The following is a 25,838-nucleotide window of genomic DNA, read 5'->3' on the forward strand; positions in this document are numbered from 1 at the left end:
AGTTGTACAACTCCGCACCTGGTCGAGCCTGTCGTGCTGGGGCGAGTACTGCTGCTCCTCGATGCTGAAGAGATGGAGCACCACAGAGACGGAGAAGAGGATGGCGGCAAAGAAGAACAGAATCTGCTCCTGGGACTTGAAGGCTACTCCGAGGAACGTGTGCGTCCAGTCCAAACCTCCAAGAGCGTAGCCGACTGCACCGCCAAGGCCTGCAGACAGGGACGCACAAACAAGTTGAAGCTAAAACGGTGCCACTTCATATTTTGATTTCCTCCAGTCATCACTGATATGAACCACTAGTTGTACATATTCCTAAAGAATCCTGTAGGTGACGTCATATAGGTTTTGAAGCCATTTTGGCAGTGCCTGACTCCACCCAACATCTAATTCACATATGGTTAGTGGAGCTAGCAACCTATGAGGGCGCCCACCTGTTATTCAAAACAGGTGATTTATATAAAAATACCAATAATGGGGAAATTACACAGACTATAGAGACCAAAACCATTTGTATTCCTGCATGTAAACCTGTTTATTTCTGCTGATGACTTGATTGAACTTGAGTTTTTGGAGCTTAGATGTTGGATTAATTTTTTAACCTGACTGTGATTTTGTTTTTCATAGAACTGACAGCAAACATACATGCAAGTGAACCTACTGAAATCATGTGATAGCGTTTATCTCTGCCGTCAATCATACCTGCCGACGCGGCGTGGATATTGAGCGCCATATCTTGTTCTTCTGTGTCTGCCACGTCCAGCAAGTACGCTCTGATTGGTCCCTCTGTGGCGTCTGCACAAAAGTCCAGCACCACAACTCCCAGCACAGTAAGAACGATACCTATCGGTTGACTCCCTTGCTCGTCACCCAGCGACAGACCTGAAGGAGAAGGAAAGGGACGAGTATTATTGAATGTGTGTTTTTTTTTTTGTTTGGTGTACAAGAAAACCAACAGTGGAGGGTGTATCACTGTTAAACAGTCGGTGCATTCACTGAACATAGAAATGCAAAAGCCAATGACAATCAAAAGGAAATTAATAACAGTCTATTGTCGACCAGGCGGTCAGAGCTCCACGTGCGATCAATAGTGACTTACAACCGCCGCACAACACAGGGACACGCACAAACAGGTCACTGCACATTTCCCATGCTGCTTTGCATGTCGTGTGTGACCTTGTGTGTCTCACTATGTTTGTGACCCAGTCTTCCCCTAGAGCTGTGCATGTGTGCCCTTTGTGGCCTGACTGAGAAACTGTATAACATGAACGACACAAAAGTGGAACAGCTGTACTGTAAGTGTGTGCGTGTGTGAGATATCAGGGGGCACGTGACGCAGCATGACTTTACAAACTGAAATCCATTAACGTCAGGAAAATAAAGACATTCGTAGAAAGAACAGCAGTGTGTATACGTGTGTGTATACGTGTGTGTATACGTGTGTGTATACGTGTGTGTATACGTGCTTGTGCGTGTGTCTGTGCGAGAGAGTGTGTGTGTGTGTGTGTGGGACAATGGAGCCACAGAACTAACTAGCCAGGCACCCAGACAGGAAGTGAACTGTGATTGGTGGAAAGAGGGAAGCAAACAGGAAGCATTTCCCTGTGAACTGCCTGCTCCTGTGTTCCCATGTCAACACACATACACACGTACACACACACACACTCACATACAGTGTACAGGTTAGAACAAGCTTTCCCATGTCGCCCTGTGTTGTTCACACACACAATCATACACATTTACAGCCATGGAAACGTTCGCTCTTTTATTCGCTCATTTCTCTCACACAGACACAGGTCACTGTTTTTTTCCCATGTCAACGCCGCTGGCAAGGTGCACACACACACACACACACACCTCCCTGGTGCCCTAAATTGACCCAAGTGCCAACACTTTTGCAGAAGAATAGAGGCAGAAGAGAATAGAACTGAACAGAATCTGCCGACAGAAAATGGTTCACATGAGACGTTATTTATAAATCCACATAAATTTAGAGACAATAAAAGGCCCAGTCTGCTATTGTTGTTGTGCATTAGTCACTCATTTGGTTCACATTTAAATAAAGAGAACATTTAACCCTAACTCTATTATATTACAAGGGCACCAGAGGGAAAATAGTAGAGATGCATGTGGCGGGACTTGATGTGAGCAATGCTGTGACATAAGAGGACAAAAATTACATTATCGACTAGATTCATTTCTATTGCGATCATTGAAAATCAATTTTAATAGTTTTTTTTCTTTTAGTATATTCTTCTCTCTTGACTTGAACTGGATCATTGGACGTACTGATCATCCAGAATGAAGTTACTGGAACAACAGCAGTAATTCAGTGTGCTGTATCAACCACTCATATGGCTGATCCCTTCATTTCAAACCACGTAAACTATAAGAAAGTGACATCTGGTTGAGTTTCTCCAACTGTTTCCAAAAATATTGTGAAAGGAGACGGCAATGAAGTGTGTTAGCCCTGCGATAGACTGGCCTCCCCCACGACCCTTCACAGGACAAGCGGTTACAGAAGATGAATGAATGAATGAATGAATGAGACGGCAATGAAATTACATATAACTGAGCTTGACTTGGATTTGAAGACGGGCGCAGATTTCTGGATAAATGAATTCAAGTACTGCTATTGGAAGAAACAAACTGAAAACTACACTTAAATGCGTGTATTTTAGGATGTCTTGCTGTGTTGATGTTTTGACATAAAAGCTGTAATGATATGGACCATATGTGTGCTGCAGCCACATAGGTCAAACGTCACAACTGGAACTATGCTGACACAGTTAGCCCAGAGATCCATAATGGTGTTGCATGATTGACAGATGATCAATTTGTTTGATTGGACTGGACCTTGTCGTGCCATCTGAGTGATGTAATAAACCGAACGAACGCCGTGGGTTACATCGGCCTCTGTGCAAGGTCACGGCTCTGAGCGAGCGAAGCGTATACAGTAAGTGATGCTCCACTGGTTCCAGGAGGAAGCTGTTCGCATCTTTTCTTTCCTCCGAGCTACAGCTGCACGCTGGGTAAAGCGACAGCGCTCACATTTCAGATTCCGGGGGTTAATTTCCCGTCAGGGCTGTAATACTCTCGGGTGGTTTGGATGACAACATCTAGCAGATGGCACAAATTAAACTTCCGTATTCTCAGGATGATTCACACTGTCAGGCCATAAATTTCTCTTTTCATTAGCTTTAAGCAGCAGATTTTATGGGCCGTTATTCTGTTCTCTGCAAAGCCTCTGTCTATGTCTGCTGTGTTTTAAATTAATAAACTGAACTACAAGCTAACGTGTGAAGTGCTAGAAATCTTGCTAGTTAAACTGTAACAGATCCAAAACTGTAAATCCATCTACTACGCACTACTCACATGCCTTAATTCTACAACAAAACACCAGACAGCAGTACACTCACCTATCAATGATCCATTCAGAAACAGTGCCACGCCAATCAGCGTTCCTATACAGAGAGCCAGGATGAAAGGCCTGCGCCTGCCCCATCGTAGGGTGCAGCGGTCGCTGGCCGAGCCGATCAGAGGAGTGAACATGAGGCCGAGGACTGGACTGAGGAACCACGTCAGACTGTAGTACTGCTCTGGAAGACCTGTGCAGGATGGACAAACAGACAGACAGATGAGTTGACGGCAGAGATATGGACAGGTACATGAGGGAAGAGCTCAGCCACAGCGTTAAACTGAGATTTTGATTGAATTTATTCTGCCATCCAGCAGGGGGTGCAACTGGCATCCTAAGTGAAGGACTGAGCAATAATTTTATCTGATTAGCTTCAATAAAACTGACTATTATTCATTTAGAACAAGCCTTTAAGACAAAGACAAGTGTACACAATTGATTCACGCAACAGAAAGACTGCAATTATGTCACTTTGTTTTTTTTTTAAATTAATTTCAAAAAGACAGACCGGCTGCTGCTGATGCGATGAAAGGATGAGGACTAATGTGAAATCTAATTTTGTTTTTCCCCCCAAGATGAGACGTTTCCATTGTCCCCATGGAAAACATTTCAGCAGGGATTTCCAGACATATTTAGCAGCATCCTTACAGCCGCTCTATAAAATGCTAAACCCAACAGATAAATTCAACAGTAAAAATCAATAAGATCAATGAAACCACAGGAACCGGGATGCGGCAGTGCTCTGAACCCTTCTCACATTGCAGCATTTAACAGCTACTTGTAGAAGACTCAACTTAATAATAAAATGGTGAACTTAAATTAATGATGCTGTAATGCTGCAATAACATGATGCTGCAGTTACTGAGGAGTACACAGCAGCAGAAATGAGATGAGAATCGTTGTGTTTGTGTCGTCACCAAGCGATGAAATTGAGACTGACAGTTTCAATGCCTCCTGTTCAAGCCCACACAAAAGGTAAAGGGGGCAGAAAGCCTCGGCAACCGTGCCCAACAGGAGGATTTATCTCAGGTCTATTGAGCGTCCGTGTGAACGCTTACCCTGGATTATCTCACAAAGGCCTGCAACATCGACTCCTGTGCACCCCGGCTGGTTTGGAGAAAATGAGCAGAAAATGAGCATGGAGGCGCTGTGATCGGGTTTCTCTGGCTTTTTGTGAATAAAAGACGCGACGGAAACAACACAGACAGTGTTGAATTTATGAGCTCACATAAAAGGATGACACAAGTATCTCTGTGTGGCTTTTTGAAAAGCTTTAAAGTCTTGCTGTCACAGCCTTTTTTTAACCAGAAGTGCTTAAACAAACTAGAGAACTTGAAACCTCATAAAAAGTGACTGAAAGTAATATGTTTTTTTTTCCCCCCTCTCTGCTTAACCAATTACCTGAGCTGACCTTGTTACAGAGCACATATTAAATTATTTTGTGCGCTGCAACTTTCCACCGCCGGAAAACCAGGTGAGGAATTCAAACACACCCGCCGCACGAGAGAGTCTCAAATTAGGATGGAGCGATGGAAATAACGTTGGCGGAGCAGGAAACTTACACATGCTTTCAATACCTCCGAATAACATCAGACAACACGCTGCAAAAGCCATCAAACAAACCTATCACCAACAACTAATTCCTCCTATAATCTCGTTAACATGGCGTTCAAAGCAAGAGGAACACCGTTTGAGGTTACACTGACGCCCAGCGAACATCTGTTTTGAAAATAAGCCTTTTGCGCGATTAAGATTAAGAGATGAGTACTTTCTAAAAATACAAATTTCTGAATTAGAATGAGGACAGAAGAGACAAAAGAGGATGGATACACCACAGGAGATTATCAGAGATGAATTACTGCAAAATAGGATACATTTCTGACATGCTTTCCCTTCAAAGGTTTTAGTATTATTGGAATTCAGATCCTCTACTAACAATAATTGATAATATTCAGAAATTAAACCACATATAATTCACAGCGCCAGCTCGTCTGATTCCTAAAGTGTTGACATTGTCTGGACATTGTTCACAGCCAGCCAGGGTTCGGCGTTGTGATTCAAGCAAAGGGTGAATCATTCTGACTTTATCAAAGCAGTCAGACCCACATAGCTCAACATTTCACGTCTAAGGCAAATATTTTGCTTGATCTTCTCTTCTGCAAACTTTGTGGGTTTGCTTTACCTCCAAATGTGTTTGCACTGACTAAAAACCTGCTGCCTCAGCTCATTCGGCCCTTCTTCCGCAGAGCAGGTGTCCCTCAGGATTTGCTTAGGACAGTCGGAAAACCTCGTCTACATGCAGCCGATAGTGGCTGAAAGAAAAACCTGGAAAACAGTCAGCTCATTAAGGTTTTAACTAAACTAAGTAACCGTTGCTTGAGGATAATTAGATATTTTTAGATATCCCAGAGTAAGTAAATAACATCCGCTCAATGACTTCACCCAGCTTTTGAGAGAAAGAAGAAGAGGAGGAGGAGGAGGAGGAGGAGGAGGAGGAGGAGGAAGAGGCAGACAGTCTTTCCGCTGAGGGAAGTTAGCTGAATCACATATAATTCAATCAAAACATTATCATTCAATCACTGACAAACCGCCGCTTGATGCAGCTCACAGAAAATGCATTACACGCCTTTTGGCCGCCACACTCTCCTTCCTATAAAGACAAGAATGAAGAAGAGAGACAGACACTGACTGAAAATATCTCCGCTCTCCGCTTGTTTGACTCATTAATTGAGCAGACTCGAGCCAACTTCAAGATCAATAGCCCTGATTAAAGTCTGGGAAGTGCACTTTAGTATTGTCTTCAGTAATACCCTCCTAAAGTAAAAATACGGAATAAGGACAATTTGTTTTAAGGAGTGTCGTGGTAAGAAAGTTGGAAAAAGGAAAGCTTCGCACTTCCTCATTCCAGTAGGTATTAATGAGCAAAAACTGTGTACTTCCATAAAATTCATTTTTCTCTTTATTGAGAGCTGCGTTTTATACCAGAAACATGGACGAGGCACATGCGTACAAATGTGTTTGTGAGAAAAAGTATGCAAAATAATCCCTTTAAGTAATTTCAGACACATTTCTTTCACTATAAGCGCAGCAATCAAACAAATTACAAAGAGAAAGCAGAGATGTGAAACTGCTTGCACATCAACACAATTAAGATGCCACTGATATTTAATTGCTCAGAGATGGAAGGAAGCTGGAAAGGGGGAAGCGAGCTGATGGCACCTAATCTGATTGAGGGAAGATTTGGCTCCTTTAAATTAAAAACGCTTTCTCATATTCTCATGAGATACTTATTCAAAATGTCAATAACTGAGCGCCGTGGTGTCCGGTTATCAAGAGGTTGTCTGACGTTTCCCATCTTCCAACACAAATCCACTAACAGAACCTTGAAGCTAACGTCCAAGAGCCAAAAGCTGCAGTTCCTCAAATGACCACTTGAGGCTTGCTCAGAAAAGTGAGTCAGCACCAATTTCCCCATTCATGACAACTGTATCTGAGGATATTTTCTTTACATAATTATGTAAATTATATGAAGTTATTCATAATTAAGAGTGTGGCCTCTCTAAACTGATCACTTATTTAACCAGAAGTTAAGAGGAGACAGCTATGCCCAGTAACAACCTAAGCTTCAAAATCAAAGGGTGACTTCACTGAAGTTTGGTCAATCTGTATACACATCCATGGGCTGAACCGATGAGAGACACATCACTTGTTCAGGAAACTCAATGTTCCCAAGTGTTACGTTGACCAAGCTAAGAATCTCAGGATTTGCGGAAATTTGGAGGTTTGCGCGGGTGGGTGTTGTTTGCTTGCAAAACACTGACGTCATGTGAAAGAAACGTCCCCGCTGCAATTGTAGTCATTTTCACGGCTTTACCGCTGTTGATAAATCACATGTTTTGTGTTCTGTGGTCTGTGGATCTCTCACAGTCTGTCACACGGAGCCAGAAAAGTCAATATTGCAACTCTAGGACTCAACTGCGTGTTTTCCCATCGGCCCATATGACGTCTGTCGAACTGAGGCAAACACTGCACTCCGTGTTCTGTTAAAACACACCCGTGCACATCATGTTGAACGTCAGGATGCTTCTGACATGAATGTAACAATGAATTATAAACTTTACCAGTTAGAAAGTCAACATCCTCAACTCTCTTTACATGTTATCCAGCAAAAAACAACATTTTTCTCAACAGACCAAGTAAACTGCTCTGGTGGTTAATCCTCCATGACACAATAACGGCATCACAAACAGGTCGGCTGCTGACACAGCCTCATGACGAGTCAGGGGAAACCCATCGGTCAGCTTTGATCACACTGAAGCTGATATCATTGAGACACATTACTTTACTGTAACAGCTGCTGTTCTGAATCTCTTGGTGCACTAAACACAGCAGATCAGGTTATCTCTTCCTGCTTGATTAGTCCGGCTAACAGTCCCAAAGACAGACCGTTTTCCTTCACATATAACAAATCAGCACATTTGAGAAACTGGAAGCAGCGGATTTCGGATTATTTGGTGGGGAAAACTACAACACTTAGAATATTGCTGACTAATTTCCTGTAAAATAACTTGAACTTGACCTAAATATTCGACTTTCAATACCTAAATTCGGACAGTTTGTTTGTTTTATTTATTTTATTCGTTTTATATTTTTTATAGAATAGCACAATCCCTAAAAATTATGAATGCCTTTAAGAAAACTGAAAGACCTGTGCTGCCCCCACCACAGCTTTGAAGAGTCACTGTTGATTCCTGCTGATGCTCTGGAAATAAATAGTATTTGGGACAGGACCTGGAATCGACTGCTCAGTTACTCGACTAGTACTTTTCCAGTGTCTTGTGTCTTGACCTGGACAAATTGTGTTGACACTTTATCTTAAGTTCCTCCAGAGACAAATAAAGGCTTAGTTTAGCTACAGCTACAGGGAGTCACACAGGAGCATATGCCACTAGCATATTCCTGTTGTCCCGCACAAATGTCGACCTGTCTTTCTCAAGTGCAGGCCATTAACTGGGCTTGACCCCCCGTCGCCGTGGTGACCTGGTCTTGGGAACCCTGTCACCACGGAGACTCCATCACCTTCACCTTCCTAATACGGCTGTGTCATTGACACGGCACTTCCTGTTCAGACGAAGGAACGCTTTGTTTCCTCCAAGTTTGTTTTCGGTATTTTTATACTTCTTTTCACAAACCTAAGAATACATGCATAACCCAAAAAAAAAAAAACACAAAGAACTTTCTCACAAAGCGTCTACAGATACACACACACACATAAATTATATATATATATATATATACACACACACACAAAAGGCACATACACAATACCTGTTAACTGTGTCCCAGCCATAAAGGGGGAGACTAAGCAGCAGATAGGAATCAGTCTGTCTGTAGGTTTGTCAACATCAAAACAGGAAAACAGTTTCTAGTAAACAGTTCCCACACACACACACACACACACACACACACACAATACCAAAAAACAAAGTCAAGACATAGTAAATAAAAGACGTGTCTCTGTTCCCACAACTACCAAAAAAAAAAAGTTCCCACACACTCTTTTAGTACAGAAGGAACAATACTGAGAGAATTAGGACGCAGGAAGTATTCTAGAAAGAGAGAAAAAGAAATGAGTGCGGCAAGAGACAGGGAAGGGAGGAAACAGAGAGAAAGAAAGAAAGAGAGGGAGTGTGAGAAACGATTAAGATCAAAGAATTAAAAAAAAAAGAGGATGGAGAAAGCGAGGATAAGGTGAGAGGAGGAGGAGGAGGAAATGAGGAGAAACACGGAAGTCGGAAAAAGTTTGTATTCATGCCGTGAGTCTTACTGATTGATTGTGGGAAAGAAAAACGTACAATCTGCTCCATCTATCATCAAAGTGCTTTTATTTATTTGTCTTTTTTTTTTTAACCACATACATTTTTTCCCCTCCACACACACACACACACAGTAGAAACGGAGCTCAGTGTGTGACTGTTTGGAGTACAAACTGCCCATTCATAACAGTGAGCAGATTTTATGTGTTTTTCTCCACATCGCCTCCGCTCAGAAAAACACGCAAGACTGCAAACCCTTTTGGTAAATATAACAGATACGACTACACATCAAAAATGATGCCTTGTAGAGTCAAAAACAAATGTAAATTACAATGAACTTGATGATGAAAGGACCAGAAAAAACAAAAGCTTTTCCTCCCTTTACCTAAAGCATTACGGCAGACTTAAATTTTATTAAGAAAGCATGCACGCAGGTTTTTATTCTTCTTTAAAGAGCGTTCTCAGACCAGTTGATAACGACAAGTCCCTTCACCTAAGCTGCACATACACATAACAGTCCCATTCTTGTTTTCACAAGCACAATTTGTTTCCTGCAGCTACGCAAAGCTTGAAAGCTGTTTAAAAGCTGTAGCCTTCTGTAGTAAAGGAGATGAAAACACAAAAAATATATATATAAATTGCATATTATTATTGTTATTTGAGCCCTGATAACGCCCCTCTCCATCCCGATGCCAAGTTTGACTGCAGAACAGGGCAAACAACGATACTAAGTGAAACTAAATTATAGCTTATCCGGAGTTAAATGACGTTTAAATAAAAGGCGGCGTGGCTCGCCAGCAGCCGGCTGGAATAATTAGAACTCAAACATCTGATGTCCACTTAATTACCAGTGGCAGCTGTCCGTCGTCTGCGCTGGATTGACTGGAGTTAGATGCCGAGGCAGCTGAAATCACGTTTCCATCTGTTTTTAGTCACAGGCTGTTTTCTGCAGCCACGGGATCAAGTTAATGTTTGCACGTGGAGAAGACTCTGATTAACGCAGCAAACCACGTCAACTTGATGGTGAACTATGTGCAATTAAAGCGACATATGCCCTTTGGTTTTTATAGCAAATTGTTTATTAGAAGGCTGTATTCTTCATTGTCACCACATCCCATGAAGCCCTGATAAACTGATTTATAATAATTTTATAATAATACTGTGCTAAAGTGCTGTTTCAGGAAGCTTTTATTTATTTATTTATTTAAATACATCTGAACTCAAATGAGAGCCACAGGCAAACCAGATAAGATGGTTTTGTGTCTTTTCATTAAAAAATCCTTTAATTTAATTATTATTTTTTTAATTCAACATGCCAAACCCACTGTGGACTACCAAAACGTTTCTCAATATGGACCGTAGGTAGAAATGTAAAGATGGACTGGACATCATTGCTTCCTCCAACAGTTAACCAATAATATCACGAAAAAATGGGTGCTGCCTGGTTGTACAGGTGACGTCTCAGATTTGTGCCAGTGTGAACTTCACGTAGCCTCCATGGATGCGCACTGTGTGCATATTATCATGGAAAAAAACATGCAACCGATAGCATGCAACCTCTGGGGAGCTGTCATGTCATTTTTAAACTGTGTACGGTGTGTAAAACTATTATCAGACAGGTACCATGACTGGTGAGCCTGTTCTCTAATCATCCTTATCTCTGAATATTCTTTTCTACATCGCCTCTCATGGACATAAAAATGTCGTTTCTATCCAGTAAACACAGCAGCGTTGTTCTATCCTCACGTCTACTGTACATCTCCACGTCCCACTCACTTCCCCTTCTCCTCCCACTCCTCCCGTCTCACACATTATCTGACCGTAGAGAAACAAAAAACTGAAATCAGACCTTTTTCTAACAAAACGAACAATCTCACTCTCTCCTTCTCCCCCATTGCCGTCTCCTCTCTATCTCCCTCCGTTCCCATCCCTCCAGCTCCCTTTCTCCCATAAACACAAAACAATCCTTTCATATCCTGCGTCGGCGTGAGAAAACGTCGAGAAAAATGACAAGCGTCGAGAAAAGAGCCAGAGAAATGGTGTGAAAGTGAGAGCAGGCCAGAGGTCACGACGGGAGAAAGTGGGCAGGCAGGAAGGAAGGAGGGTGAGAGCGAGAGAACGAGAGACAGAGAAAGAGGAAAGGAAAGGAGGAAGCAGGTGTTTTTGAAAAAACAAAAAACAAAAAATCCGAACCGAGTCAGGTGTAGTAGTCTGAGAGGAAGAAAGAAAGAAAGAAAGAAAGGGAAGCAGTGTTTTTGTTAACAGATGGACTATGAGAGCAGATTTAAAAATTAAGATACTGACATCAATATTTTATTACTGGTAAGCTGGTACAATGTTGGATGCCAGCAATGAGGGCAGGCGAGTTTCCCTTATGGCTAATTTCAATAAAATCATGCAAATCCCAGTCTCTGAAGCCAAATAGCTACACTGCATTTATATTTTACTTTAAGGTGACAGCCTGTGACTCTAAAAGCATGTTGTAGAGAAACAAAATGCTCATTTTAAAATGATTTCTGTAATTATAAAAGTGAGTATTTCGCAGAAAGATTTCAGATCCGGGTTTCTGGAAAGTTGGTATGACTATTAGACTGATCTGTGATCACTGACCATCAGGTACCTGAACTGCATTTTGACTTTACTGCACTTTAAGTTCAGTTTAAGACAAAACTAAATCTACAAATGTCCCATTTCTGACACAGTGTTATCACATTTTAATTGTGTCTAGGACTTTTCAGTAACAGAAGATTTCTACATTCAATATTTTAATAAGAAGAATAAACTATTAAAATAAACTGAAAGCCACAATTAAAGAAAACAACATGAAATTGCACATTTATCTTACAAGGTACCTACATGTGGATACCTATATTGCAAAAAAAAATCATTATTATGTAATAATAATGTAACTGTAAAATGCATATTTCTATGTGACACTGTGACTGCACATTCAGTGTTCACAGGTTCATAGTTAAACTGAATTAATTAGATAAAGGTTGACATTTATTATTAAAGCCGTGGTTCTATTTTATTTTTTACAGTAAGTTCTGCTGATCAGATAAAAAAAAAACACCGCAAGTCGTAAAACAGTAAAACATTAAAACATTAGATCAAGTTCGCAAAGGTCATAAACGTTTTATAGACACTGTAAATGTTGAGCTAACCGCTTTCCTCCCAACATAGACCAGAGCAGCCGCAGATGTTTGCGAAACCTAGTGACCTAAACTCTTTTGAGATAACAGCAAATAAATTAAAAAAAATAAAACAAAAAGCGCTATCTGCTAAAAGCAACCTCAGCTGACACACACAGCTCAAAAGGAGTCGTGAGTCGCGGAGAGGACTGAGACGGATAGAGGGAGACCGGAGGAGAGAAAGAAAGGAGTGAGTCACAGCACTTCCCAGCAGCTACAGATGGTGTGAGCATCAATCACACAGAGGGTACACACAGTCTCTTGTACTGAGAAGGAAATGCAGACATAAGGTATTTAAGCCGGCAGCCAAAGTCGTCCTTAACAAAGCGAACATGCTGCTTACTTGATCAGAAAAAGTAGAAATAGGAAACGATTGCTGTAAAAAAACAAACCCAGAAATAGGAGAATTTGTGAGTTAACAACTGAGATGCCGCCCGGGTGTGCGTGCATGATTACAGACGGGATTTATTCTGCTCCGGACACACAAATCTGCTTAATATAGAGTGCAAACTGTTCAATGAGTCCTCCATTCAGCTAATTAAACATGGAAAAAGGGCAGGTGTTATCCCCTTTGTGTGCGAGAGTGGCTGTACATACTGTAGCGACAAAATCCCTCGCCAACCGTCCTCGCTACGTGAAAAGGCTGCATTAAAATTACATGCACCCTGCATGTATGCACACACACACATACACACACACACAGCTGCTTCTAGTCAGCAGTTATGTAACAGCACTGCAGTAAACTAGCTGCCTCCTGCTGAGACAGAAATAGAGCGAGAGAGAGGGAGAAATTTACCCCAAGAAAGAAGTGTGAAATTTGAGTGCCTATTTACAAATTGTGTGTTTTTCAAAGCTTCTACCATCTACCACTCCAACAATGTATTACATTAAATTAACGTATAAGACCGTGTGTGATAAACAGCGGGGGAGACCGGTCTCTGGCTGGGACTGACCTATCGCACATACAGGAAGCTCCACTTGCTGCCCTTTCACTACCAAAGAAGATGATCAATAAAGCCAATCAGCAGTGATCAGTCAGTAATCTTACGTAACCACAAGTACAGTAGGTCAGCCGTGTTATAAGGGGGGATTTAGGCTCCTGTCCATTCATAATGTGACTGAATCTGTCGTCGTTTTTAGGTGAATATAAAGGACTTAAACAGAGTAGGAGCAGAGCTTGTTGAGCTTTGAATTTTTTAGAGTTTACTTGTTATAAATGCACACTGAAAACATTTAAAAATACTTTAATACCGAGGCTAATAAACTAATTTATACTGAAGGTGAAGTTAAGAGACTCAAGCTAATATATTTTAGCTTGAGTCTCCTATGGTTGACCCCCCTAAAGTCAACCATAGGATTACTGAAGAAAGGTTTTGAAGCTAAATGTCTGCAGCTGGGTCGGTCGAACCCTCAGCTAATTCAAAAATGAGTGAGTGGAGCTAAGGTGGGCAAGTGATGCCAAGGCGGCAGCTAGCAACCTGTAATGGCACTAACCTGTCACTCGAAGTCGCCACGCCCTAAATTATCCAGAACTTCAAGCCCTGATAGAGACTTACTTAAATGTGGGAGTGTATAAAAATCCTGCCCCTGTGTGTGTGAAAAGCTTACATGAATTGGCTACAGAAACAGTCTTGGTACCAGGCTGTAAACATAGGCTGTATATGGATCGGTTCTCTTTAGGAGCAAACCTCAAGTGGCCCTCTGAGGAGCTGCAGTTTCCAGCCCCGGAGGCTGCTGCTAAATTCATGTGTCTAACAGTAGTGTGTACTTACTTTGTTAGGCTTATGCTAACTTCACTGCTTTACTCTGTTCATATTTCAGATCATCAAACCATAAAAAAATAAAATAAAATAAATGGGCAATGCAAATGTAATAGTTTCCAAGGAAAAGATGACTGAAAGCCACAACTGCCAGACTGAACGGTTAATCTGACAACAGCAACATTAACTTTTGAACTTCATAACTCACACCTTCGTCTTTGTCTGAGTGCAGCAGCATGAAATAATGCATAAGGTTGCTCTGTCCGTATTCATCCGTCCATCTTCTCATTACTATCCTGTCAAAGTCAACGAGTGTGGGTGAGAGACAGCAGATGTTTTTCTACTCTCCTTTTCGAAAACAGACGCGCACACAAAATTGCCTTGAGGCCAGCCATTACTGTTGTATTTGCTGGCTGCTATTAGGGCTGTGTGCGTGTGTGTGTGTGCGTCGTGCTGTTAGGTTTTTATAGATTTTCAAGTCAGTTTGACTGAGTGCCGTGTAAATCAGTCCAAGTTGTTCTGTATGTTATGAAATATAAACAGATGCCAAGTAGAAAAACGGGACAAGGAAATCCGCTGTGTGCTGCATTTGTTCATTGAGACTCTCATCTAAAAACCCAACTCTATGGCTTACAGATAAGACTCTTCATGCTCACAGATATATTTTTTATTACTGTAAAAAAAAAAAAAAAGATAATTAAATACTATTCATAAAATAATTTCCTATCTTTGAGATACATTTCCTCGCCTCTAATTTAACAGTTTTAAGTTTGGGGAGTGGCTATGTTAACAGTTTACCAGAGTTAGCCTTAGGCTTATTTTGACCTGCAGAGACAGATTGACACGAAGCAAACTCGACAAACAAGTAAAACATATTAGAAATCACATTCAGTAAAACACTACACAGACACACATCTTGTCGGCGCCGCAAGAATAAATGAATATCAATCCAAATTCGACGGCAGCTTTAAGTCCTATTAGCCTTTATATGGTGACGTGGCTGTGTGGCTCTGGACGAGGTGCAGGTGACGTGCTAATCCACTGTGGGTGCTGTGTTTACATCAGATGGATTTCCATACTGGCCCACATGAATCTCATTAAGCAAAACATTTGTGACCTTGAAAGAGCAAATGGCCAACCTATACCTGCACATCTGACTTCTGACGGTAATAACACATGGCTACTCCACTAAAACTCTCAGTACTCTAAATGCTAACACAGGTAAACCAGATGAAAAAACTCTTTATGCATCATGGTATCTTAACACAAACTCCTATTATTGTGTATAAAGAGACAATTAATAAGATAACCTTTCATACAAGACGTTATAACTAACAAATATTACATATTGACTAAGACTAGCCAACATCAGTCATACCTGTCTAAGCAATTGACAATTTTAGAAAACATGAACTGCTGTTGTTACTTCAACTTCTGTCAAATGAGGAATACGTTTTTATTTTACTCTCCCTTTAAAACATTGGCTAGCTTGGAACATCCGGACCAAATTAGATTAGCTTGTGTACACACAAATCTAAAATAATCACCATTTACTGTCATGTTTTGATGTTTTACGACATAAACCGTGCACGATCTCTCAGATTAACTGTGAGGCAGAGGAGAAACAGTTAAGTACGGAGCTTCCTGTAAATTAACCGCAACATTTTTAGTTCTAGCTAGCGGCTAAGCTAACTAGCTGCTGAGCAAAAGCTCCACAGGTAGCATACCTGCAGTGGTATCAAACTTCTATCCCTTGCCATGAGAGCTAATAAAGATATCTTATTCTTTTGAAATAGTTTAGTTTGTGTCATTTTATCTCCTTCCGCGTTTTGCTTAAATCAATTAATAGTTGTGGTTCCATGTTGCCTCCGCGTTTCTTTGTCAACACCAGCCCATTGATGGTTTTTGATGACTTCACATCCATGGAGAGGGGGAGGTGGGAGCAATGTGCTGACAAACAAATGCACACACAAAACACACACACACACACACACACAACACAGTGAGCGTGTTGCATTCCTCACATATCTACACTAATAGCGCACACACATACCTAGCTTATTGACCGATGCATGGAATAACATGTGCACCCGTGAGACTGCACGTATCGGCTGACTCGGCATTTCTCCAACATTGTGAACACAAAGAAAGGCCCATGAACGTAGCATAGTTCTGATTATGACCACCTCGCGGTCCACAGACCACAGTTTGAAAGTCGCTCATTTGCCATTTCAAAGCGATAACCCTTTGGTGATCTCAGCGAACAACCTTTTCTAAAACTGTTTTGTGTCTGTGTCTGAACAGTGATAGTGTCAAGAAGCGAACAACTCTACAGCAGTGATGCTTTTCGAGTTATATAAATAGGGAGGGCTTAAAATAACTGGCGGGCCTGGTGTGTTTGTCTCTCAGTCTCTGTTTTTGTCTGTGGAGACGGGCAGAAGTGGAAAAAGATAACTGAAGATAGCGGATAAAAGAGCCTCACAGCCTGGCACCGTCACTCACTCCTATTTCTCACCTTTTTTCTTATAGATATTTTTTTCCCCACACACCTATCCTGTGATGAAAAACCAATTTCTTCAACCTGCTGCAGACCTATTTTATTTTTCCCACCTGTCCACCGTCTCCGTCTTCCATCTACCCTGAGTCTTGGATGATTTGGTCAGATTATGGTGATTAGTCACTGTGACATCAACCCAGTGATTTATATAACCCTGTATTACACTGCCTGCAAGGTCATCTGCTAGATTAGACCAGCTAACACGATGGGATCACTGAGTGGATTAGGTTACCTGGTGTGCCAGTATAAACAACGCAAGATCAAGCTGATTTGCTGCAGAATAAATAGCATGGGACGCTTTATTGTGCTGCAGGACCATAGTCTACAAGCTAATGTGCAATAACCTACCTACGCATTTCACCGTAAAGCTTTGCCAACGCTGCAAATGATAAAGCATGCCCCAAATGAACTAGCTGGCACTATGCCACGATGGAAAAACAATAAATTTAGTTTGGGATACGAATTAATTATAAATTATATTACAGAGATCAAAGTAATCAGTAATCAAGTGAAAGTGAAGACACTAACACGATGAGCCGCACTTTTCACCCGTACAACCTGAATGAACAGAAGGACATTTCCTGTTGGACTGTAGTAATCTCCTTTAGCAAAGCCAAGAAGGCCTCTAAAGAAGGACAACAATGCCGCAGAGCTGCCAAGCCTCCACTGTTTTTTGGCACAGCGGCTTCCAAACCCAGTCAGTCAAAGGAGAAAATAAACAGATTCCAAAACGAAGGGTCACTTTCAGACTGTGCAGCTCCTGAGACGGTTTGGCTTCACCCTCGACGCAACCCTCGAAGTTCCCCTGTGAGGGGAGTGTGATTGAGCTTATCTTAAAACCAAAGTTTTAATAACCCCAACACTATATTATAAAGTCTGCTGTCAGCCCAAGTCAGTCAGATTAAATATACCTGTGTTTGTGTGTGTGATTGTCCAGTACTATCTAGTGACTCTGCAGGTATTTAATTCTGATGCAAGGTCTTTGTGTCCAGTAACCCACTCAAATTGTCCGTGTAACCCATTAGGCAGATAACCAGATAACCTCCATGAATGCATTTCAGATAAAGAGCTGTCTCTTAGAAGCTTCCTTCCTTCTTTCTAATTCGTTGTTATTGAGTATCATGATGCCTCAACAGCTTTCTCTGTGTCACTCTGAGCTCAGTTCTGAGAAAGCTTGTTATGTAATGTGCCAAGATGAAGGACAACACGCTGTCTGCATTCGTCGCCTCCTCCTCCTCGTGCCCCAAGTCTCTCCTTTCAAATGCTTCCCTTTCCCTCCCCTCTCTCTCTCTCTCTGCGTCTCATTTATTCCCTCCTTTTTACCGCCTCCTCATCTTTCTTAATGCCGTTCGTGTCGTTCTTCTCTCAGTGGTTCTCCAGCTCTTATCTCAATTTTAGCTGCATTAAGTCATTAGGTGATGTTCCTACTGGGGGTGGCTTTTAAGAAGGACAACAGTAAAATATTAGAGGAAGACAAAAGCAAAACAAAGACACTGGATGGGGAGTTAAACGTTACCAAAATGCCCCTCAGCTGCCTGCCCAGAAAAAAAATGTGCCCCAAGTGCACAATCTTGACGGAGCAGCTTTTAGTTTAATGTAATTTAACTTTGGTTGATCAGAGTCCTTCATCTTACTGAGAAATGACCAAGGATTAAACCTTAAGGCCTTTAAGGGCTTTAAGATGATTCAAGACACCGAACATTTAACAAATATTTCCACCAACATACACGGATTATTTTGGTCATGACAGTCAAATATTGATTAAACTTGTCAATTGAGACTACAACACAATGGATGACAGGTAGCACGTGTTGCTAGGCAATCCCGTGTTGCTAGGAACCCTATAGATTATTGACAATATGAAAACGTGTCCCTGTCAAACTTGACTCTACAAGCTTCATGGCAAATTTCAGGTGATTGTCTAGTGTGACGTTTTACTATTCTGGTTCTCACTGTCGGTGCAAGACCCACTTTACACTACCTGCTCTGCACAAAAAAAAAAAAAGGCAAATGGTTTCAGTTGGTAAATGCAAATGAACTCGGTGTAGCAGCATTTAAAAGGATATTTTCCAAAGGAGTTGGTAACAACCAAAAGTAGAGCTGCAAGTGAGTGTGAATAATGGACTTACTGTACGTTAAACAAATGTTGTTTTGTAATAAATTAATGAATGAAGATTTTTAAGCTGTCCCAAGCAAGCTGCACGATTGAAAATTAGCTTACACCAAGGTAACTAGCAGTGCAAGGTGACGACTCCACAATCTTTATATCAACTGCAAAATAATACATTATTCAGGAAACTGAATAGTGTATTATATCTTTCAGAAAAAGATAAGAGGGTCAATACCACTCTCAGTTTGGTCCCATTAAGTTTGACATCTAAGTCATGAATAAAACTTGCTCGACAAGCACAACATGCGGAACTCCTGGCTCCTTGTATGAGAGGGGGAACGAGCTCATCATGCTCTCTGCACAGGACCTTGTAAGGTAGAAGTTTCTTATCCTTTCTCTGCGTTGTGTAAATACACCCTCCTTGACCAAACTTTGTTTGCTGCATACACATTCAGACACACACACTCTCTCCTATTCTGACCCCAGTGTTGTGAGGTTACACACACACACAATGGTTTCACTCAGGGTGAGCCAACCAGCCAGCTTAGCGGCTATCCAGCTAATTCCAGTAGCTACAGTCAGTCTCCAGCATGCGTGCAGCATTAACTGCATAAGGGGTTGGGGGAATGTAGGGTGGGGGACTCTGCACACAGTTAGTGGTGGGTTTGTTTTCAGCTCACTGTGTCCGTTTGTCTGTTATCAGGCGAAAAAACATGAATGAAACGGCATTACAACAACATTTGTGCAACAGCTGGACAAGAAGAAGTCGGGGATATGGAGCTGGTGTGGATTCACATCTCAACTTCTAAAAGCTGATTGCAGAACAATAATTTGTGGCTTATCTCTTCAAGAAAAACAAGTTTTTCACCTAATGCATGACTCCAAAATGTACTTTCCTCTTCCAAGTTTGCTTCTGAGTTGCTTCCAACTTCTTTGTTCTGTCAGCAGTTTTTCATCTTTGTTACAATGGCCCTGTCAGCACTTTACAATGGTGTTTTATGAGAAAAATGGTTGTGGACCACAGGGGATTTCTTTTCTGCACTTCGCCACTGGGGCAAATTGGCAAGAAATGCGGTGGTGAGATGCCGTTTCAAGCTCTATTAACACATCCATGTAGATTAGAGAGGAAGAGTTGAGTAGAGAGGAAAGAGGAAAACCTCCATCATAGACCATATCATGCATGGAGAACATTTCCACTTATGGACTCGACCACTCAATTATCCAAAACCGGGGAAATGCTGCACAGGAAGTCAAATGCCTCCAAAAAAAGAGATTTTTTTACATCAACAACAAATGTGCACCATTACTCAGCAGTTCCCCTTTTTTTTAGCTCATATTTTTGGCTTTACGGGTCTCAACTAGTGTTGCTTTCGTCAACGAAAACTATGATTAAATATTGTCGTCAACGAACCTTTATCACGTGACTAAAACGAGACGAGACGTAACGTAAATGCTGGTCATGCGACGATGACTATAATTAAATGTATAATGCAATATTGTTGACGAATAAAAACGAGACTAAATGTGGTTTACAAAATAAAAACTATGCTAAAATGTCTCTCCATTTTCGTTGACCAAAACGAGACGAGACGAAATGTTACAACGTCATTTTGTCTTGTTTAGTCGCGTTATTATTATTATTTTGTAGTTTTTCTGTTTCCTGTGTCCAGAGCCCGTTTCTCTCGCAGGCGACGTCACTTCCTCAAGCTCCACTCGCGGCATTATTTAATAAGGTGCGTTCTATATGCGTTAGAAGATGCAGCTGCTCCAGTGAGTCTGCGACTCTGCGTGAGTACTGAGTAGCGAGAGAACTGTGAGTAGGCTGAGTAGCGTGACAGAGAAAGGGAACGATGGCGGGCCAGCCGGGGGTCTTTGGTAGAAGAAGAAGAGAAGACATTTGGAAAAACTTTAAATACACCGAAGTGGAAAATAAAACCGAATGTCTTGTGGTGAAAGATAGGGAGAAGTGCGGCAAGTAGTAAATAAATAGAAAAATAAATATGTTGTAAATTCAAATCAGCGTCTTCCGTGTCTGGAATGGATGTATTCTTGAGTCTATAAGGTAACAATAATATAATAAGAACCTTGTTTGAAATAGGTTTGGCTAAAAGAACATTTTGGTTTTGTCTATACAACAAGGTAGGCTACTTATACTATATTGACTGGGTTAAATAGAATTGCATTACTAAAAAGAACTAAAATACAATTTTCATTGACTAAAACTAGACTAAATGTCATCAGTTTTCGTTGACTAAGACTAGACGAAAATGTCATCAGTTTTCGTCGACTAAAACTAGACGAAAATAGTCATGGATAATTCTGACTAAAATGCTCAGACTTTTAGTTGACTGAAACTTGACTAGACTAAAAAGAGTATGAACATGACTAAAACTAATAAAAACTAAAATGACAGCTTGACACAAAGACTAGACTAAAACTAAAATTAAAACAGGCCGCCAAAAACAACACTAGTCTCAACTGCACTGTTTTGGTTCACTTTCTGAATGTTTCTCTCAGGAGTTGATCAGCACCACGAAGGAACTAAAAGGAGACTTAGGGGTTCTAGCTCTGTGTCTGCAGGATGTGTACATAAGTAACAGTTTGCTAACAAGTCTGGTATGTCAACTTCAGAAGGTGTTAACACGTAGATGTTGTGTTTGCAGCTTATTACGTGGTCTGAGCGGTTGAAACATTTCTCGTTGCTGGTTTAAGGTCTGGTTCCACAACAAACATGGTGCCGATCAGCCTGAGATTTGAACCAAAGACACAAGCTCCCCAACCAGTGAAGAAAAAAAGTCCAGTTGCCGTTGTTGGATACGTCTTCATGACTAATAAATTATCATGTTAAAGCACTTTTAATAGGACACCTTATAATAATAGAAATAAACTTTTCTCAACAAATTTGCAAAGAGATTTACAGATTTTTTGTTGTTGAACGTTTGTGCTCCATTGAGAGAAATCCACTCTATAATTCATTTGGATGGAAGGTGACCTTCTCTAGTTATGATCAGCAGAAAGGTCAGTGTGAAAGGGAGTCAATTAGCCTGACAGGAAACAAACACCATGAATGGATTGCTCTCCTCTTCGGTGACGAATCTCAGCTAGACACCGAAGTCACCGCTATGACTGCCTTCGTCTCATTTATTTCAGTGGACTAATCTGCGGCACTTGTACCTCACAGCGGTTCCAAAATCTGCTTAGAGGGGTTCAGACACAGCCTGATCTAAAAAAAAGGTCCAGCAAAATCGGGGGTAAGATCAGAACAAAAACATGCAGCAACTCCTGATGTCCGATTAAAAAGACGCAGCTGGTTTTCATGGTCAACGGCAACATTTTGATAAAGGCTTCTGCCTTAACATCTAAGATGATGCATTTAGAGCAAACCACTTGCTTCTGAAGTCCTTGGCAATCGTCGGAAACACTTGGCAGATCTCAACACTGTCCTTCAGACACAACGAAAAAAAAATTGGAAGTGAGTGTTTCAAAGCCTGGAGGCTCATCCTAGCTGAGCCAGCCAGGAGTCGTGGTGACCATGGTTACGTAAGCTAGGAGATCATTCTGTGTCACTGAGAGGGCGAGAAATTTGGAGGGAGAGAAAAACAGAAGCAAGAAAAGGGGGAGAGGAGCCTTCATGGGAAATTGCTTTACATTATAAATAAGGCTGCGGTCGCTTTAGTCTTTTCTCTCAATCTTTCTCACGCTCACGTTCCTCCCCTTCTGCCCCTTCTATTTTTCACTCTTAACACCCTTTCCCCGTGTCCCCTAGAGGCTCCTGGACACTCCAGACAGAACTGGCATATTATCAAAAGCTGTCAAAGATGACGCTGGGTGCAAATGTGTACTGGAGGTCTGTCTCTGTATGCGCACTGTGAGTCTAGATAGAAAGCCAGCTAATCTCTCTCCCGATCCAGTGAAGGTCCAATTGCTGTCTGTCCCGATGCCAAAGTGTCAGGACAGACAGCAAGACTCTCTGTTCCCTCATAAACTGTATTATGTCCACCACTACTTTGCACGACAGATATTACTTCTTATTACCAAGGATGTGACTGTCATACCCAAACAGGACCACAGCCAAACATACACTTTGATTTATCCTTTCTCTTTACATGAGGATGTGCTGCTTTTCTATGTTTTGCACAATAATTATGGTATCATTTGACTTTCTGAATGCTGGCCAGACAGCCTCAACTTGTGGTGAAGGATGTTTTTTATTCGGGCTTTCTACAATTTTCAGACCTTTTATGGGGGTGCTGCTAAACAATTCCTCAATTAATCAAAAACATACTGATTTGTGACTCCATTAACCAAAAAAAGAGACTTCGTTTTTTTCCAGTTTCACATATTAGAACAAACAGCTTGCACGAATTCTTTCCATTTTGCCACAAAATGTGCACAAACCCCTTTTTGTCTCTGCTGCTTTTAAGTAGAGTCAGTGTAGCAGACAGTCAACCTTGACATGTCTTGATATGTGCAAGTCTTTATTTTATATTTTATTGTAAATCATTTTTATGCAAATGCTGATTCTACATCTACTCACCTATCTGCAGCAGCACGGGTGTCACCAGCGCTGTCTCCATGGCGTAGCAGAACTCTCGGCCGAACATCACAGCGCCGTGCATCACCCATCTCTTCAAGGGTATGCCCTCAATCGACGCTTCGCTGGCCTCCTCCTCTCCTCCTCCTCCTCCTCCTCGGCCTCCTCCTGCCCCTCCGCTTCCCAATCCATCCGTCTCGCCTGCTGCTCCTGCTTTCTCCTCGTCCGAACCCGATGCAGTGGAGTTTTTGGCGTTGGCCCCGCCCACATGAGTTCCGACCTGCATGGTGTCAGCCTCTGTGTTCTGGGGAGGCATGTTGGAGGGCATGCACGCGATGAAAAAAGAAGCGCGCCCCCTTCAAACCTCAGCTATCAAACGAAATAAATTTAAAAAAACAGTGCTACCTCCCTGCTTCCAAAAATTGCTCGAATCCAGATACTTTAAAAGCAGTAGTGACTTCCTAAAAGTAACTTCAATACAATCTTCTCAAGCTACAAATTGTAATCAGTGGTTGTAACTTGCTAGTTATATAGTTGTTAAATCTATTAAGTGTTCAAGAACTTAAGGAGTGTCGATAACCACTAAAATCTGCAACACGTCCAAGCACGCAAGGTAATAACATTTATCTAAAACGGGGTCGTGTTAAACTTAAAAGGCCTATAAGGAGTAAACGAACTGAGCAAGCACAGATCTAAATTTGTGTGAGAGAAGAAAACAAAGCTAAAAAAAAAAATAGCAATCAGTTGTCCTCGGAACAAGTTGTCCTCTAAAAACACTGCAACTTCAAATTCAACACTTTTTCCTCCCAGAGTGGAAAAATAATCAGCTTTCCCGATGCTTGTAGAAAATCTCAGAAAAATAAAGGAAGCAGTTGAATTTCACAGGAAGAGTGAGCGGTACATTCCAAGAGCGTCTTTGTGCGTTGGTTTCTTTGTGTATGTTTGTCAGGTGTGTGAGATACTGCCTGGAATACTCTGTCAGTTTTATTTGGTATGACAGTGGTCGTGTGTGTGCATGTGTTTGTTCATGTGTAGGTGTGTATGTAGGTGTAAGTGAGTGTGTGTATGTGTGTGTGTGTGTGTGTGTGTGAGAGAGGTGTTTATGGCTTTTTTGTCATTGAGGATTTCTCCCCTCTTTTTTTTTTTTGTTTTCCTTTCTTTACTGTCTATTACAAGCAGTAAAAATCCATATAGAAGACCATTCGGTGAGTTTCAGAGTCATTTTGAGTATGGAGGGCTGGATGATGGTGTAGGTTGGGTCGAGCAGGGGGCCGCGGGGGGAGGGGGCAGGCGGAGGAGGGTAGGCGGCGACGGTGTGCGGAGCTCCTCTGTGAATCCCCATCGATTGGCTGATTAATCTGGAGGAAAGAGGAAAGACAGTGAGTTATAGCGACTTAACTTTGGAATATGTCAAGTGTGTCAAATACTGGGGATGAAAAATGAAGCAGAAGCAAATTGCAGTTCCTGAAATATCCACTTGAGGTTATAAAGACCTCCTTTTAAAAATGGTCCAACTATTCTGGCCTCTATAGCTAATTTCTCCTTTCATGTTAAGGACCAGACACCCCTACCCCCATAGCAATGACACTCCTTGATGGCAGCAGCCATCCCCAGCAGGATGCAGCCTGACACAGGCACACACACAAAAACGCTTTAGGAACAACTAAAAAATAAACATGAAGAACAGCACAAGGTGTTGACCTGGCCTCCAAATTCACTAGATCCCAAACTGATCAAGTATCTGTGGGATGAGCCACAGAGGCCCCTCCCCTCAACCAATAGGACCCCAAAGGCCCCCACTACCAACATCCTGTTACCAGACACCACAGGACACCCTCAGAAGGCCCATGTCCATTCTCTGATGAGTCACAACTGTTTTGGAGGCACAAGGAAGACTTACACAATATTGGAAAGGTGGTCATAATGTTACGCCTGATCGGTGTATACTATCAATGACGTCAACATGAATGTGCTGGATGCAGAACTTAAGTGTCACGTGATTTGTCAAGCATCAGCTGACACGTGAAGAAGGAGAAGTAAGAATAGCTGACTCAGAAACGCTATTAAAATAATTCCAGCACTGTTTCTTTGTTTTACACTTAACTGGTTTAACTGGTCAAGAAAGATCAGTGAGCCTGAAAAGACAAAATCATAACAGACATGGTTTTGTGAATGTGTGTTTTCATGTCACTATGTCTGCTGACTCTTCCTGTTCAGGCACAATGACTAACTCTCCTATTACAGCTCCCCGTGGACAAAAAACGTGTTTTCTTTTTCCATCTATTTATTTCATTGGTAAAATCGGTGGATTATTGAAATGGGATCATTAATTTGAAGACATGCTGCTTGTTGAAAGTCACGCAAACAGCCTGTATTGTACAGGACTGAGGGAAGACCAATAACTCTAAGCCTGGGTACATAAACCATATTTAACTACATGGCCAGATGCCATAAA

The 25,838-nt window shown here is 41.6% G+C and overlaps 1 protein-coding gene across 2 annotated transcripts in view; it reads right to left on the reverse strand.

Moving 5' to 3' along the window:
* The window catches only part of slc45a4a (solute carrier family 45 member 4a), a 52,869-nt gene that overhangs the window by 8,756 nt on the left and 18,275 nt on the right, over positions 1-25,838 (reverse strand). For both annotated transcript variants that reach the window (XM_084562923.1, XM_084562924.1), the window contains 4 exons: positions 23,387-24,741; positions 3,417-3,605; positions 700-879; positions 19-209 (listed from right to left, as the gene is read on the reverse strand). In XM_084562923.1, coding sequence (XP_084419049.1) covers positions 19-209; positions 700-879; positions 3,417-3,605; positions 23,387-23,711 — 885 coding nt within the window. In that variant the 5' untranslated portion in view covers positions 23,712-24,741. The remainder of the gene's footprint in view (positions 1-18; positions 210-699; positions 880-3,416; positions 3,606-23,386; positions 24,742-25,838) is intronic.

This window comes from Chelon labrosus, assembly GCF_963514085.1.
Source record: "Chelon labrosus genome assembly, chromosome: 16".
Lineage (NCBI taxonomy): Eukaryota > Metazoa > Chordata > Actinopteri > Mugiliformes > Mugilidae > Chelon > Chelon labrosus.